The following is a 16,891-nucleotide window of genomic DNA, read 5'->3' as shown; positions in this document are numbered from 1 at the left end:
CCCACCAGCAGTCGACTTGATAGTGTGTTTAAATAGGATTGCAGCGTAAACTTCCGCTTTCCAACTTCATTTTTGATGAAATTTTGTGGGAATTTCAAGTTTCAAAAATGTGCTGGAGGCTCCAGAACTGCTCAAAACGGTTTGAAATCGTTTCCAATCGATTTGGCATGTCGAAAATAGGGTATATCTCAAATTTCAGATTTATAGTTCAATTTGGCGAAATTTTGATTTTTTTCTCATTTTTGGCTTAAATTTGATTTTCAAAAATTCACCAAAAATTGAAAAATATATTTTAACTGAACTGGTCATACTTATGGAAAATTTAGCGTGCAACAATAATTTTTGTTTGAACATTTTTCCTCTCGGGCCCTGCACATTTCGGCGGTACAGCCGAAAAAAACTGTATCGACAAAGGTTAATGACCTCTTGCGGGGGTAGCGGTCAAGTTGCGGAGTGCAACTTTTGATGGGTTGTTTTAGAGACCAATCTGAACAAATAATGTGAAATTCAGCTTTCCCCCAATTTTTCCGAGGTTCGACTAAAAATTTTGCTAAAATGACTGGACTAAAAATTCAGAAAATTCAACAATGTATATGTTAGGTACCAAGTCCGAAATTGTACAATTCGGGGTCGGTACAGCCAATTTTGTACCATCTCCGAAGTGTCCGGACCAAGCGTGAATATTATTTTTTCATCGGACTTGGTTTGTACCATGCCCGGAGGGTCCGGACAAAGTGTTCAACTTGGTACAATTTGTGTTGTGCAAAGTCCGAAATGTAGTTTTATAATGAATGAATTCGAATATTACATCCCTTTATTCCAAAGGAAATTTAAAGATGACTCTAAAATACACCTCAGCAAAATTTTCGGGTGCTGAAATTCATTTGTTGATTTTTGGGGAATTTTTAAAGATTCAAATATTGCTATGCTCCTTTCTCAAGAAAAAAAAAGCGTATATTATTATATTGGTATTAATTTAAAAGATTTAATAGCAGGCATCAATAAGAATAAAATAAGTTAATGTTGTGGGCCTTGATCGCCTTGGGAATTCTTCTAATTTTAGCTGATATTTTACCTATAAAAATTTCAATTTCCGAAATGAAAAACAATCAGCCCTAGCGAAGCTCTCAAAAATTGAGTGATGCAAAATTTTGAAATGAAAAACGATTAGCCCAGGTAAAGCGAGGGCAAAACCTATCAAAAATTTATAATTCTCAATTTTCTGGGATTAAATATAATTTTTTTAGTCTTGTTCCCTGAAGAAGAAATGTCAATTTCAGAATAATGAAGAAACTGGCCCTAGAGTGAAGTGAGGATAGAAGCTCTCAAAAATTCATATGCAATTCAAAATCTAAATAATAGGCCTAGGTATCTTTGTAAATATAATTTTTCTGGTTTCAACATTTTAAAAATTTATAATTCTAAGATTAAAAAATAATTTCTTTAGTCTTGTTCTCTGAAGAAAAAATGTCAACTTCAGAATAGTGAAGAAACTTCGGCCTTAGTGCGAAGCGAGGGCAAAAGCTCTCGAAAATTCCTAATTTAAGAACTAAATAATTGGCTTGTCCCTAATTCCCTATAGGTACCTTATTTTTAGATGCAAAATGATAATTTTTCTGGTTTTAAGATTTGAAAAATTTGAAAAATAAATGTCAAAACATTTCAGTTTTGGAATAAAAAAATAGGTAAATGCGTTTGCAAAAGCTCTTGAAAATTTATAAATCAAAAAATACAACTCTTTCGTTTTGTACTTGAATAAAATGTCAAGGTTTGAATTTTTAAATAAATGCATGGAAATCGAATTCCTTCATTATAAAACTTTATATCGGACTTTGCACAACACAAATTGTACCAAGTCGAACACATTGTCCGGACCCTCCGGGCATGGTACAAACCAAGTCCGATGAAAAAGTAATATTCACGCTTGCTCCGGACACTTCGGAGATGGTACAAAATTGGCTGTACCGACCCCGAATTGTACAATTTCGGACTTGGTACCTAACATATACATAGAAGAACCTCACTTTCTCTTCTTCCTAAACATTCAAAACCTTTGAATCAAATTGATACTTATTCAAAATCGAATTATCGCACAAATATATCCTTAGAACTTCAAGAATCGCTGACAAAATTATTTTTACAAACAATTCTTTCAATTCGAAATAATTCGACCTTGAATTCGCACCTGCATGTGTAAAAATACTTCGTACGATGGCCATCATCGGTACCACGGTACGATCAATACAGAAACTTTAAGCTGCGTTGCATCACAAAATTAAAACTATTGACACTGACAAACCACTTCAAATCATCGAATTCGCGAATGACGCTATCTTTGTATTAACAAGTTGGGTTCGGTAAAAAACACGTCTCGCTTCACGAATGGGTTCTCTTTCATCATCGTACAACTAGAGATACTGCCAAATTTAAACACAGGTTCAATCAGCGTAATACACACAGTATAGTTTGACGAACAATCGCGATCGCATCCGTTTTAGTGCTCTTATCACAACGCAATAATGTTCGCGTACATCCTAAGCACGTTATCGCTACTGATCGTAACGTTGTTTTTATGCGTTTGCTACTATTTTAAAAAATCGCACGAATTTTTCAGCCAGTATGGGATTCCGCATCTCAAACCTCATTGGCTTTTTGGCAACATGAAAGACGTTGTTTTGATGAAAAAAGCGCTATGGTTGGGTATGAAGGAAATGTACCAAAAATTACCGTCAGAAAAATTCGCCGGAGTGTATACGTTATACACGCCATCGGTCATGATACGCGATCCTGAATTAATCAAGGTGATTTTAATTAAGGACTTTTCCTATTTTCAAGATCGAGGTATTCCTACATACAGGGAGGTCGAACCGATGTCTGATAATTTATTCACATTGACAGGTCTGCCTATACCTACTTATTTCCATTTTCAATAAAATATTTTCAAAAAATTAAAACCATAATATCGAGTACTGCTGCTTCCACAGGAGACGACTGGAAAAACCTCAGAATAAAACTGACCAGCACGTACACCAGTTTAAAAATGAAAATGATGTTTCCTTTGGTGAAGAAATGCGCCGAAGATATCAGACCAGCATTGGACAAATACTTCGAAAGTGGTCAAGATTTCGAAGGCAAAGATCTCGCGGCCAGATTCATGACAGATGTAATAGGCAGCTGCGCTTTTGGAGTAGACACACACTCATTAGAAGACCCAGACTCTGAATTTCGAAAAATGGGCCGAAATATTTTCGTACCCAGGTATCTATCTAAGTGATATTCATCCTCAATTTGGAACAATTTTAGTCTCATTTTATTTTCAAAAAGCTCAAATTTTCATTTTAAAAAACAGATGGCAAGCAATTCTACGTCTCCTGGTACCAGCTATTCCTGCATCTTTCGTAAAACACTTCAAGTTACAATTTTTCGCCTTAGAAATATGCGATTATTTCATGAAAATCGTCAAAGACATGGTGAAATACAGAGCAGAAAATCAAGTCACTCGAGGCGATTTTCTCGACTTACTTATCGAGATGAAAAACAGCAAAGATTCGGAGAAAGTTAAAGATGAACAGACAGAGGCTGACTTGTCCAAATTCATGTCTCAAATAGGCAAGCAGATGGTTAAAAAAGACGTAGGTAATGCAACTTTGAAGACTAGTAGGATAAAGTGTCACAGACTTTATTGCTGAAAATCCTCTGTTCAATTTTTCAGATTTGACAATCGAACTAATGGCAGCTCAATGCTTCATATTTTTCGTGGGAGGATTCGAAGGAGGTGCCAGTACAATAATGTACATGTTGTTCGAATTGGCTCAACATCCCGAGATACAAGATAAAGTCAGACAAGAAATATTATCAACGCTTGAGAGTAACGAAGGTGAACTCACGTACGAGATGATGAAATCGATGACTTATTTAAACATGGTTATCGACGGTGAGTGAAACAAATTTTCCACTATTGGGATTTTATTTTCAAAATTACGTACCCACAGATACCAATGTGAATTTCCGAAGCCAAAAAAGAAGCAGACAAAATCAGGAAGTCAAATTGATGTTGATTATAGTGATGAATGATGATGAAATATTGTCCTCTGAAAATCATTTCGATCCCCCTCCCTCCCCCCCCCCCCAAAAATTGGATATGTAAAAAAAAAACTTTTTCGTACATAATTTTTACAAATTTTTTTCTTCAAAATATGCAGTTTTTTGAATTATGGTTTTCAATGCATTTTTTTAATGATCAAAATATCTACTTTGAAAATGAGTCAACATGATCCATAATTTTCCATTTCCTCTTTGGAAATAAGAAAACCATTTCGAGTATTTTTCGGATTCAAAGTGAGAATTGAGGAGACTTCTGACCTCTCTGTCAAAAAACTAAACCACTAATTTTTACAGAAACCTTGAGAAGATACCCAGTCGGAGGAGCTTTGCTACTCCGCGAATGCAGAGAGAACTATAAGATCCCCGATTCAAATGCCATTATCAAAAAAGGAACTCGAGTGATAATTCCTGCCATAGGATTGCATTACGATGAAAAATACTACGAAAAACCAGACGAATTTTATCCGGAACATTTCAGCGAAGAGGCAAAATCGAAACGACATCACTTCGCTTACATGCCATTTGGAGAAGGTCCCAGAATTTGTATTGGTAAGAATTTCCCCCATAAACTGTAAACATACCTAATTAATTACCAGATTCGTCAAATGCTACATAATTTCGAGTTTTCGTTTTCAAATACTATACAGGTCAACGCTTTGCCAAGATGCAACTTATCGTAGGAGCAATTTATTTACTGAAGGATTTTGCATTTGAATTATCGCCCAAGACAAAGGTGCCATTGGAGTATTCATTTGGAGGATTGATGCTGGTGAAAGATGGAATTTGGTTGAGATGTCAACCTTTATGATTCAACTTCAATCATATTTAAAATTATGTAACATAATTCGGAGGGCGAACTGTGGACCTAATATGCTTTCAGAAATCAGCAAATAAGAAAATTTCGAAATGTCAGCGCAACAAATTTCAAAAATAAGAAACTTGAAAATCCATTAATTTTTCAAATAGATATAATTCTTCAAAATGTAGCAGATATTTTCTTAATTTTCAAAATCATCCACGACGCCCTTTTAAACTACATCAGTTTTCCAAAAGAGAGAAAAAAAAATAAAAAAGGAATTTAGGTAATTTGGCACACTTTTCAGCTTTTGCTACCTATTTCATTGGTTATCCGTGATTTACAGTATTTTTAATGCATTTTTTTACTTGTACTTATTTGACGTTATTTCAACGATATACTTATTCAGGAATGTTTTATGTTTAATACAACTCTATTGTTTCATCATTTATTTTAACGATTTCCATATTTTTTAGTGTTTTATGATTTATTTTTATTTGAATGAATTTCAGCTATTTCAATACATTTTTTCATTCTTTTAATGCAATTTTTGCTATATTTCACTAAAATTACTTAAGTTTTAGTTGATTTAGAGCATTTTTAATGCTTACACTTGTGTACAGAAGACGCGACGTTTCAACGAAGTTTTATCTAATATTTGCAAAATTGTTTCAACTCTCACCGTAATTTTGGTAACTTTCAGTGATTTAAGTGTGTTTTTTTTTCCTCTTTTGGCTTTGCTTTATGCATCAGTTTAATGGGGTTTCAATACTGTTTTATGCAATTTTTACAAAGTTTTATCAAAATTTAAAGCACATTGTGCCATTGTTTGTAGATTTGAAATTATTTTATTGCCTTTCATTGTGTTTTTGTCTCATTTTGACGAGTTTCTGATACATTAGAAGCAATTTTTGCCAACGTTTTACTGAAAATTCACAAGTTTTGGCCGATCTACAGTATTTTAATTCTTATATCTAAGTTCAGAAGAAGTTTCAAGGGTTTTCACAAAATTTTGCAAAATTTTCTATTTCACTGAAATTTTATTCAGGGTGTCTGATAAAACTCCCAGACAAAAAAATCATAATTTTTTTCATGACCTTTTTTCACATTTTTACCTCACGAAAATACCCCCCCCCCCCCCCCCTCTAAAGTAATAACTTGAAACTGCGAGGACAATTTTTTTGATTTGTAAACAAGCAAGTATTTCAATTTTTTCATTTTTCTAATTTTTTGAAAAAATTTTTCATTTTTTTCATTTTATTTTAGGGGCTTTAAAAAAAATTTCAAGTATGTTTCGAGAAAAATTCATGACTTTTTCATAACTTTTCACAACTTTCATGACCACCTATCAGAATTTATGACTTTTTCATGACTTTCATGGCCGTTAGACACCCTTGTCATTGCTTTTTTGTAATTGTCAGTGATTTTGATGTCTTTTTTTAAAGGTTGCTAATTATTATTTTATGCAATTTTTACCAAGTTTTATCAAATTTCATAATATTTTAATCTTTTTTAATTGATATGAAGTGATTTTATTGCTTTTTTTACCAGATTTACTCATTAACGTTGATTTTTTCTTTTTATAGAGTTTAAATATAATTTTAACCGGCTTCTTGGAATATTTTTCATAATTTTTTACTGAATTTTGTAAAATTTACTGTAATTTCGTCATTTTTTTTGTTGATTTGCAGCAATTTGAATGCTGTGTTCATATTTTCGAGTCATTTTAATAAGGATGTTTCCCCATTTTTGCCACATTCCATCATATTTTACTGAAATGTTACTACTTTTTGGGAATTACCATAAACGACTTTTATAGGACCAGGAGCGAAACACCAGCAAAGACGAGGAACTGTTCATTCACCCTCAGGTCACCTCATTCATCTCGGTAACCATCATTCTCAACAAGATATCAAGACACAGCGCAAACATCAGCTCCTACAATACATTTCACATCTCCAAAACGCGTACCACATGAAATTCGACGATTAATAATTAACATCTTCCCTACTCGAGAATTGGGCACTTATTTGACAATCTTTTGTCAATTAATTTAACAACTAGCATCCATTTCTCGACTACTCGTACATTTAAATGCTACGTAGAGGTACACCGAATCACCCATCCATATAAAAATAATTCGATTCAATGCTACTTCGATAAGAACCAACTAACTACACGCTAGGTGCATTTCTAAGCAAATTGAGTATAGATAGCTAGATACATATTATCTAAATACCGCGTTCATAAACATCATACACATGTAATAAACTTACTCGTGTTTCGCGCTCGGTTTTCAGAGTTCTTACATTGTTCGGCGGGTCAGCTGCGGCGGCGGCTTATTATTTCCTCAGTTTTAATTTCGCGACAAAAAAAATAATGTCTCCGTTGATCGTGGAAGTACAGCAAGGCAAACTGCAAGGAATAGAAAACGAATCTATATTAAATGGACAGAAGTATTATTCTTTTTTGGGAATTCCGTACGCTAAACCTCCGATAGGAGATTTACGATTCCAGGTAAATTTTCTACAATTAAGTAAGAATCTCACATACCTACGGAAATATTTCGTTAAGTATTTTAAATTTTAAGCAATAAAAATTTTTCATGAATATTACAGTAACATTTACTCAAAGCTCAGCATGGGAATAAAATAAGAACATTTTGTGCTGCAATATCATTTTTTATTTTCTTATTTTTGGGGAGTCCTGATTTTCATAAAAATAATTAAAATCTCGACATCGAGGAAAAAATTTGAAATAATGTAAATTGTGAGCGTACTTTTTCACCTTCTTATGTACCTTGCCTACATTATTATTTCAAAAAAAAAAAAAAAAAAAAAACATTTAAAGTACGTACCTACTTAGGTAATAATTTTTCATGTTTCATGCCATCTCTTCGTCCATTTTTTTTTTTATTAAGTACTCAAGATAATTCATTTAGAGCCAATTCAACATAAATAGGCATGGGATCATGAAACTCCCCTCCCCCCCAAATAAGATAGCCTAATACAAGCACAAACACGCCATCGAAATAGATTCGTCAAAAAATTTGGAAAAATCATAGATATGAAAAACAGCCACCGACTTTTTAGGAACTCGAATAGCACATTATTTGAAATTTTTTGCCCTCGCTTCGCTCGAGCTGAATGCAGTTGTTCTATTTCTGAATTTTTGCACCTGGAAAATATCTACTTGATCTACATACATAGGTAGAGGTACCTAACTTCTAAGAATGTCGAATGTAATGAAGGGGTTCTTATAAGAAAATAATAATTCATTAGGCACTTGGATTATAAATTTTCGAAAACTTTAGCCCTCACTTCGCTCAGGGCTGTTGGCTTTTCTTTTTCAAAATCAAATTTTCTAAAAATCTATTATTCAAACTCAGAAAGACATTCTCACATTAAAAAAAAAATGTTTTTTTACTTCTCGAAATGCGAAATGTTACTCACTTGGTCACCCCCCCTCCCCCGGGAGAATTGCTCAGTTTCCACCCTGCGAGTAGGCCTACTTAAACGCAAACAATAAAAACATTCCTCGCGAAATTGGCAATTAAGTTTTCATAAGGGAAAAAAACCGTTGCTGATAAATTGTTGGTACACGCAATTCTCACGCAAAGACAAGGTTATAACACATACATAAACATTATCTAATTTTTCAAGCAAAGCTATAATTAAGTTCAACTGCATCTACATGGCAGTAGAATTCCATAAGTTTTTAAAATCAGTTAATGCTCGGTCGAGGGCATGCGTACTAAAAAATTCATCAAAAAAGTCAAAACGCACAACAGAAAACTGTTTTCTAATCACTCGCGTTGAAATCTTCGGCTCTGTATAGTAAACTAAACGCAAACGAAACGTGGCTTTTTACGAAAAACGTCGAAAAAAATTCTTGCATAAGTATGCGATGGAACGCACGAATAATTAGGGAGATAAAATAAAATTAGCCAACCGACACAAAATGACTAATGATAATTCAATATTAATGATAAAGACTCATGAAAATACCGCATATCTGTAGCTATTAAAAAAATTTTAAAGAGAGTGAACAAGTTGCTTTTTATATAAAAAAAAAAAGAGAAACGAAATTCGAATATCTCCCTCGCCACTCAACATTCGAGGAAAGTGATGGGTATAACATCCTAAAACCTGGCCAAATTCCTCAATCCGCCTCCCTCCACCTGAAAAAATTTACCTACACCTGGTGTCAATTGAATCAGAAAAACAGAATTTCGGAATAGCTTAGCTGCAAAGTGTGCGTAGCTAGCTGCCTTTCAACAGCTATAACCGTTATTACATAGGTAGGTAGTGCATAAGTGACTCAACCATGTCACAGTGATGAGAAATAATAATTTTCGAAACTCTTGTTGCTTCTAAATAATAATTGTTTTTCAGTTTTTCATAAATCTTCCAAATTACAAAATTTCAGAATAATTTCTAAGCTTGCATTGCCTCTAAATTGAGAAATTTTTAGTTGTTTTTCATAGTTTGCATTATTTTAAAAATTACAAAATTTCTAATAAATTTCCCGAATTCCGCATTGCTACAATTTCTCAAAGTTTTCAATGAATTTTCAGAATTCGTATCGTCTCAAAATAACAAAATTTTAATTTAAATAACTTTTCAGAATTTTGTATTGCTGCTGAGTTATGAAATTTTGAATCAATTTATAGAATTCACATTGCCTCTAAATGACCAAATTTTGAATAATTTTTCAGAATTCTTATTGTCTTCATATTAACATATTTCTTATAAGTTTTCAAGTTCACATTATCCACAAATTACAGAACTTTTAATCAATTTTTTGAATTCTCAGTGTCTCTAAGAGACAAAATTTTATATATTTTTTAAAAATTTCTATTGTCTTTAAATTTACAAAATTTCAAATCAATTTTCAGAATTTACCATTCATTCTAAAATTATTAAATCTTCAAATAATTATGTTAAGAATTCCCATTGCCTCTAAATTACACAAAAAAAATAATATGTGTAATTTTTACAAAAATTTCAACTATTTTAGTACAATAACCAGATCCCATTCAAAAATACATAACGATGGTGTTGTGGAAGAAGGGCCAAACTGAATTTTTCAAGATTTTTTTCTCTCGGAGAAACACTGCTCTAACAACCGGAGACTATCGCACAGCTAAACTGAATGATGCAGCTTGGCTCTGAAACAGTTTGGCCCTTTTTATCTGTCCAACTCTGGCTGTTATAGCACTGTTCCCCTGAGCGAAAAAAATCTTGAAAAATGCAGTTTGGCCCTTCTTCCACAACACCATCGATAATATGATGAAATTTGTTTCAAAACTCAGTATTTCTAACTGTTCAGTTACAATAATAATTTTTACTGTAATCTTATAGTACAAATTATCACTTCAATAAATTTTGCTATAGGTACCAATAGTAAAAACCATTTTGTTTTAATAATTTTTACTAAAGCATGATAGTAAAAATTACATAAACCAATTGTGTAAAGATTACTCATTTTAAAGTAGTTTTTATATCATTAAAGGCGAAAATTACTCATGTCAAGGTAATTTTTACTAATGATATTATCATATTTTCATAACTCAATTTTAAAAAATTAAAATGAGAGGGTAAGAGAGGGTTCAATCTTTTTTTTTTTGTGCACCATCATCATGTACCCACTCCGAAGCATATAAGTACCTAATTACTTAGCCAATATTTCCAATGAAAAATCTGTCACCTACCTACCTACCTACCTACCTACCTACCAGAGCTGAAAACGGTTACACTACCCGCTAACTGGTATCTGGTGAAAATACCGGCTAAACCAGCTAGTGGCTGGTATTGAGTTGATTCGGGTGTAGATAGTAGCGTACAGCGAGCACAACCTGATTGATTTTGAACTTATTCTGCACACGCACCCCAAAACTTGATAATGCGTAAGTGGGAGGAGTTACGCTTTGACACCTGTCGTTTGTATGTGTGATTGACATTTGATAGTGTTTGACGACAATGATGACGTCATGCCAGTACACTGGCAACACATTCAACTCGCTACAAGTTATAATGTGAACCTGTGTGAAATTTTTTCAACTCGCTATCAGCTACTAGTGAGAAGCGAGAATTTATGGTACAGGTACAGTAGTTATCCACTATAATTCTTAACAACGAATCACCGACTTTCTCCAGGATAAGAATGGTTGATGGTGGTGTGATGGTGCAGGACTTGCAGGAGTCTTCGCCTGACTTGTCCTTGGTGTCATCATCACTGTTGCAGTGCGTTGGCTCTTGGGCAGTGTTGAAACAGGAATCTGCTTCCCATCACATTTACATCTTCTTTACAGTCTCTTGGAAAATTAATTCTTCTGCAGCTAGCAAATTCTTTCGTAAAATCAACTATAAAGGTGGACCAGGTTATTGGGGATGAAAATTTCCCCTTCTCAAAACTACTTGTTCTGACAATGATATTGACCTGTACATTAATCGACTGACAACTCGTCTCGTCCAGTTACAGGAAGCATGTACAACTCAGCGTCCCAAACCCTTACATCCTTGGTGGAACAATAAGTTGGAAAAAATGAGGACAGCTCTGGGTAATCTGCGTAACATACTCCATCAAAAACGTAACAAGGCTTCCAAGCAGGTTATTTTGGTTCTGTATAAGTGTCTGAAAAAGCATTACCATTATATGCTCGACAAGACTAGGGAAAACTCATGGAGGGTCTTTTGTAGTCCAACCCGCCTGTGGGGACCAGTGTACAACTGGGCCCGCGCAAGAGGTTCTTCTTCTGAGATCCCCAAATTAGTTGATAATATAGGAAACACGTACTCTGGTAGATCGAAATACAAACATCTTCTCGAATAAAAGTTTCCTAGGGAACCAGGTCAAATTACTGAAGATCAGAACAGGCTCTGTGAAGAATTTGTGAATCATGTAGGGACTTCAGCGGAGCATAATGAGTATGTAACCTATGATTCCTTAAATGGTATTATCTGTAAGTTGAAAAGAAAAAAAGCGGTAGACTGGGGGTATAGCAGGGTACTTGAAACACAGCTGTTGGTGTTGGAATAGGACAGGGGTATTGCAAGGGTACAATGAGCGGCAGGTGTTTTGCAAGTCCCCTTTACCATTTTTTAGGAATTTATGCATTAAAATACAAGTGAACTAAAATTGCAATTACTCAGCAATTACCCATCCGAATTGAATGAAAAATAATCTATACCCTCCGCCTTAATGATTCTCACATTCTATCCAGTGCGTACAAAAAACGGTCGGATAGTTTAAGAGAACATTCATTTCCAATGAAATTTCAATTCTCAAAGCGAAACCAATAGTGTGCTATGCACACTAAAAAGTAACTAAAAGTAACTTTCATTGGTTACCACTTAAAAAATAGCCGAGTAGGAACCCTTCCTCCGCCAAAATTATACAAAAAAAATTGTAAAAATTTATGTACCTATGTATTATTTCTAGGCTCCACAGCCAAGTGAAAAATGGGTCGGAGTGTACGAAGCAACGTTTGAAAAAGCTGTCTGCGCACAGAGGGATTTCTTTCCGCCGAATCTTTTCATAGGAAGCGAAAATTGTTTATATCTCAACATCGATGTTCCTCAGGTACGACAATCTATTCAGAACTACATTGCATTACAGAATCATCAACGAACTTTAGTAAAAAAAAAACGAATTTATATGTGTATTTGCAAAAAATTCAAAAAACTCAATAAATAAAATTGACATCTTTGCTTGTTGCAAATTTATATAAAATGAAATGAAATGTGTATTTATTTCTGCTCAGGTGCCTTCTGAGGTCAAAGTTCCTAAAGCTGTTATGGTTTTTCTTCACGGAGGCGGTTTCGCTTGCGGATATGCAACGCAAGAATTCTACTCGCCTGATTATCTAATCACACGCGATGTTATTTTGGTTCGAGTTGCATACAGATTACACGTTTTCGGTAAAAACAAATCGACACGGATCTTCGATTAATATTATTGATCGAGAAAACATCGAAGTATACATAAATCATTTCATGTTCACCCAGGATTTCTAAATCTGGGACTACCAGACTGTGCCGGAAACGCTGGCCTCAAAGATCAAACTCTGGCCATCAAGTGGGTAAAAGAAAACATCGCTAGTTTCGGAGGCGATCCAAATAATATAACAGTTTTTGGTGAAAGTGCTGGAGGATCGGCAGTTCACCTGCAAACCATATCTCCACTAGCCAAAGGTAATCGAGATTATTATTTTATGATAAAAAAGAATCCAAGAAATCAATCACTCGAATTTCACCCTTGATCGCGTATTTTGTTCGAAGGTTTATTCCACAAAGCCATCATGCAAAGTGGCTCCAGCCTGGTTCCTTGGTCAATGACAGTAAATCCCAAAGCTATGGCTGAAGAACTTGGAGAACGAATGGATTTCGATGGAGACACTACTCTGGAGCTGTTGCAATTCTTGAGGAAACAAAATGCCGAAGATCTGACACGTCACGCATCCGAAATGGCCGATGATTTGAAGAAGGTAAATCTCCATTTAGGCTGCTACGATGATAATCAAGAAAACTTCTTTATCTATCAGCTTTTCAAGTTATATTTTCCGTCAAAAAGGCCGCTGTAATTGCTTGCGACTTGAAAGCTGAATTATTGATGAATTAATATCTAATTATCTAACATGTAGCTTCAAAAAATTGCAGAAATATCCAGGAGTATGTACACTTACTCCATTTATGCCATCTGTGGAAGAAATAAAAGAAGGCGCATTTTTACCCGATTCACCTGAAAATCTCATCAAGACAGCTGATCCACTACCTATAATTTATGGACTTAACGATAAAGAAGGAATCATCGCCATTTTCAGTAATCATTTTTTTTTTCAATACCTATGCATACGAATACGCGTCGATCACTTTTTTTGTTTCCAAAATCTAATTCAATTTATTTTTCATTTTTCAGTTAATTTCAAAAATATATGGGAACTGCTTAAAAACGATTTCAGCACTGTTTTAAAAAATAATTTCAAAATCGATCAAAATGTTTTGCCAGAAATAAGTGCCAAGGTTTTGAAATACTACTTCGGCGATGAAGAAAAAATAGGCCCTGATGCTATCGATCAACTGATCAACGTACGCTTCTTTCTGGTACCTACATCATTTTCAAGTTTTTATTCATTCATTGAAAAATTATTCTTTGTGCTGTAGTTATTTTCGGACATATGTTTTTATCAACTATACGAACCCGTGGAATTCGCCATCAAGTCATCGACTCCTCCGTTTGTGTACGAATTTGCTTACGATGGTACCTCAAATATGTGTAAGCTATTCGTAAACGCAGTACTAAAAAGGAACATGAGTGGTACGTATGCCTACCTCAATTTTAATGCCAATTAAATCGTGTTTTTAATCGCAACAAAATTTATTGCTTTCGCTGCATAGAACATAGTTCCTATACGAAGATTTACATTTTTTTTAAAAATTGTTCGTCATAATTTCATATCTTACACAGGAGCACTTCATGGAGACGAACTGGGGTATATTTTTCACACGCCACGTTATGTTTCAAACCCGGTGTTGGAAGGCGAAAATTTAAAAGTTATTCAAAACATGATCGAAATGTGGACGAATTTCGCAAAAACTGGGTAAGCGAGTTCTGTCAAAAATTGCTTTCAGAAATACTATTCTACAAAAACTGACAATACTCTAACACAGAATTATACCTACGTACACGACGTATAATCATGATAATTCAAAAACGTGATATTCGATGTTTAATTTACAGCGTGCCTGCAGACGAGTCAATATGGAAACCTTCAACTTCGAGTCAGCCTCGTTATTTGAGAATCGACCATACATTGCAGTTGGTTGAAGGCGAAATATTTGAAGAAAGATTACGATTTTTGAAAAACGTATTGGGTCCTGCAGCCAAACCACATCATGTGTTTTAATAACTCGAATGCCGGAATTCTCACCCAACGGTTATCCCTCCTTTATAAATCTGCGCATATTTAGATGGCGTACGATCGAACTTATATTATATTACTTTAAAATTATACTCGAACAGAAAATTCAAAGTATTATTTCGTTCATTTCAGGGCCGGCGGAAGCCTATGTGCAAGCGAGCGCTTGCACTGGGCGAAGATTTTCACCCAGTGCAACGCACCGGGCGAAAATTTCAAAAAATAAACCTATTTTTTGTATCAAAACAGATAAAAATCCCTCAAATTTAAAAAATATTTCAATTAACAAAAAAAAAAAAAAAATAGCAACACATTTCCAAAAATAACCCTGTTTCTTGCATAAAAATTTCAAAACAAATCAAAATTCACCCCTCAAATTGAAATTATTTCAATTTTTTTTTTTAAATGGAAGTTTCATTTTTGTTGCATAGATTGCATAGCTGTCCACTCTGTCATGTAAAGGAGTAGGTAAAAAGAAAAATATTATCCTGAATTTTGACGAAAAATTCGCGACGAAATTTACGGAGTGGGAAATTACTCAGAAAATGAAGTCCTTTGTGTAAAAAAAAATACACTAGTTTTTATACAAACCCCTCCCCAAAAAAAAGGCCCAAAACAGATAAGGTGCACCGGGGCAAGTCAGAATGATTTTTCGCAATTTCAACTTTGACCAGCTGTTACTCCCCTTCTAATGAACCAAAATGGATCAAATTTATTATGTAGGTTCCCATAAGGGTTCTTAACCTATGGTGAAAATTTGAGCGCGATTGACACAGTAGCTTTCGCTCAGTGGAATAAAATATAAACTGTCCTGACTTACCCCAATTGGGGGAAGTCAGAACAGGCTAAACTTTGCAGAGGCGTAGATCACAAACCGAGCGTCCTAGAAAAATTGTATAGAGACAAAATTGTAGAGAATTTAATTCTCTTTGAGATCACTCTCATCAGATTTTCACTAGGACGCACGGTTCGTCCGCTATATGCGAAAAACTAAGAAATAGAAAGTCTGTATTTTAGACCAAATTCAAAATAAGTTCAAAACAACAACAAAATACGAGGTCTGGCAACTAAGTTCCGGGAAGCCATTCTGAGAGGTAGAAGATGCAACCCTGGAGTGTTCGCGAACACGTTGTCCAGTAGATTGGACCTTCCTTTAGTAATGTTCAAAGTTTCAATGCCGCAGGTTGTTCAGTTTTTTTTCTGTGAGTATTTTTCCAAAGTAACTTTTGGTACCTCGTCGTGAAAAGGAGGGTTGCAAATTACTTCTTGGAGGATTGGTCACCTCCTCAAGACATCTTAGTGTCTCCTCACTATTTCTACACCCCAGATTTGATTCCTAGGGACCTGTACTTCATTCTCAGTTGGTTTTTACCTGAGAATCAACATCCATTGCATTTTTGAGGAGGACTCAAAAACATCCACTCAAATTTTGAAAAATTCACCTCTAAGGGACACAAAACAGGTTTCTAAATGGGAGCATTGAGTAAAAATATGATGCTTTGAGTTGAAGGAAGACCACAATAACAACTTATGAGGTCAATCTCCTTTGAAAATTTTTTTTTACTCACCTCAGAGGACATTTCCTCACAGCCACTTGGCAACAAAAATCTCATGGCCTACTTTTTGTGAGGTTTTGATCACCTGATCTTCCTCAAACATTTCCTTAATTTTTTTAAACATCGCGTTTGACCTTTCAAGACATTTACCTCTCCCCCAACTCAAAATCTGATCTCCCTGACTCAAGCATCCTCCTCAAGTCACCCCTTAAAGTTTTGCGACGTGACCTTGAAAGTTGTTCACTTTAAACAGCCATAGATCCCGCAAAATTCACCCGATCGACTTGAAACTTATAACAGTATTAAAGGAAGGTCTAATCTACACAACAATGTGTTTGCGAGCACACCAGTGTTGTATCTCTACCTCTCAGAAGCACTTCCCGGAACTTAATTGCCAGACCTCGTACAATTGAACCAAAGACATCTAAAATGAAACTGAATCGCGAAAATTTTTATGCCGCGATGAAGTAGGGGTAGTACCCTCAAGTCATCTTTAGTGGCACTTCGCCAGATAAA

The 16,891-nt window shown here is 34.7% G+C and overlaps 3 protein-coding genes across 3 annotated transcripts in view; 2 read left to right on the top strand and 1 right to left on the bottom strand.

The window, feature by feature from the left end:
• The first annotated feature begins 2,080 nt into the window (after positions 1–2,080).
• Positions 2,081–6,510, top strand: LOC135841608 (probable cytochrome P450 6a13). Its single transcript, XM_065358642.1, has 6 exons — positions 2,081–2,898; positions 2,985–3,258; positions 3,350–3,636; positions 3,713–3,934; positions 4,399–4,653; positions 4,752–6,510. The coding sequence occupies exons 1-6, from the start codon at positions 2,520–2,522 to the stop codon at positions 4,910–4,912; spliced, it is 1,578 nt and encodes a 525-aa protein (XP_065214714.1). The 5' UTR covers positions 2,081–2,519; the 3' UTR covers positions 4,913–6,510.
• A 683-nt stretch (positions 6,511–7,193) lies between these two features.
• The window catches only part of LOC135841419 (multidrug resistance-associated protein 1-like), a 59,094-nt gene continuing 49,396 nt past the window's right edge, over positions 7,194–16,891 (bottom strand). The window contains exon 32 of the transcript XR_010557920.1: positions 7,194–7,315. The gene's annotated coding sequence lies outside the window, so the exon portion shown is untranslated. The remainder of the gene's footprint in view (positions 7,316–16,891) is intronic.
• On the top strand, positions 7,280–14,927 carry LOC135841469 (esterase FE4-like). Its single transcript, XM_065358442.1, has 10 exons — positions 7,280–7,417; positions 12,344–12,484; positions 12,666–12,822; positions 12,910–13,095; positions 13,183–13,388; positions 13,561–13,723; positions 13,820–13,989; positions 14,065–14,218; positions 14,369–14,501; positions 14,642–14,927. The coding sequence occupies exons 1-10, from the start codon at positions 7,280–7,282 to the stop codon at positions 14,805–14,807; spliced, it is 1,614 nt and encodes a 537-aa protein (XP_065214514.1). The 3' UTR covers positions 14,808–14,927.

Source organism: Planococcus citri, chromosome 1 (genome assembly GCF_950023065.1).
Source record: "Planococcus citri chromosome 1, ihPlaCitr1.1, whole genome shotgun sequence".
Lineage (NCBI taxonomy): Eukaryota > Metazoa > Arthropoda > Insecta > Hemiptera > Pseudococcidae > Planococcus > Planococcus citri.
Note: the sequence above shows the minus strand (reverse complement) of the source record. Positions and strands in the feature narration are given on the sequence as shown.

What these genes read in the sequence shown, in the direction of transcription:
- LOC135841608 (XM_065358642.1), top strand. Translation starts at nt 2,520, where the DNA reads ATGTTCGCGTACATCCTAAGCACGTTATCGCTACTGATCGTAACGTTG. An exon ending in GATGGTTAAAAAAGACGTAG is followed by an intron (nt 3,637 to 3,712) that starts GTAATGCAACTT and finishes TCAATTTTTCAG; the next exon opens with ATTTGACAATCGAACTAATG. An exon ending in TTTAAACATGGTTATCGACG is followed by an intron (nt 3,935 to 4,398) that starts GTGAGTGAAACA and finishes TAATTTTTACAG; the next exon opens with AAACCTTGAGAAGATACCCA.
- LOC135841469 (XM_065358442.1), top strand. Translation starts at nt 7,280, where the DNA reads ATGTCTCCGTTGATCGTGGAAGTACAGCAAGGCAAACTGCAAGGAATA. An exon ending in CTATCGATCAACTGATCAAC is followed by an intron (nt 13,990 to 14,064) that starts GTACGCTTCTTT and finishes TTTGTGCTGTAG; the next exon opens with TTATTTTCGGACATATGTTT. An exon ending in ACGAATTTCGCAAAAACTGG is followed by an intron (nt 14,502 to 14,641) that starts GTAAGCGAGTTC and finishes TTTAATTTACAG; the next exon opens with CGTGCCTGCAGACGAGTCAA.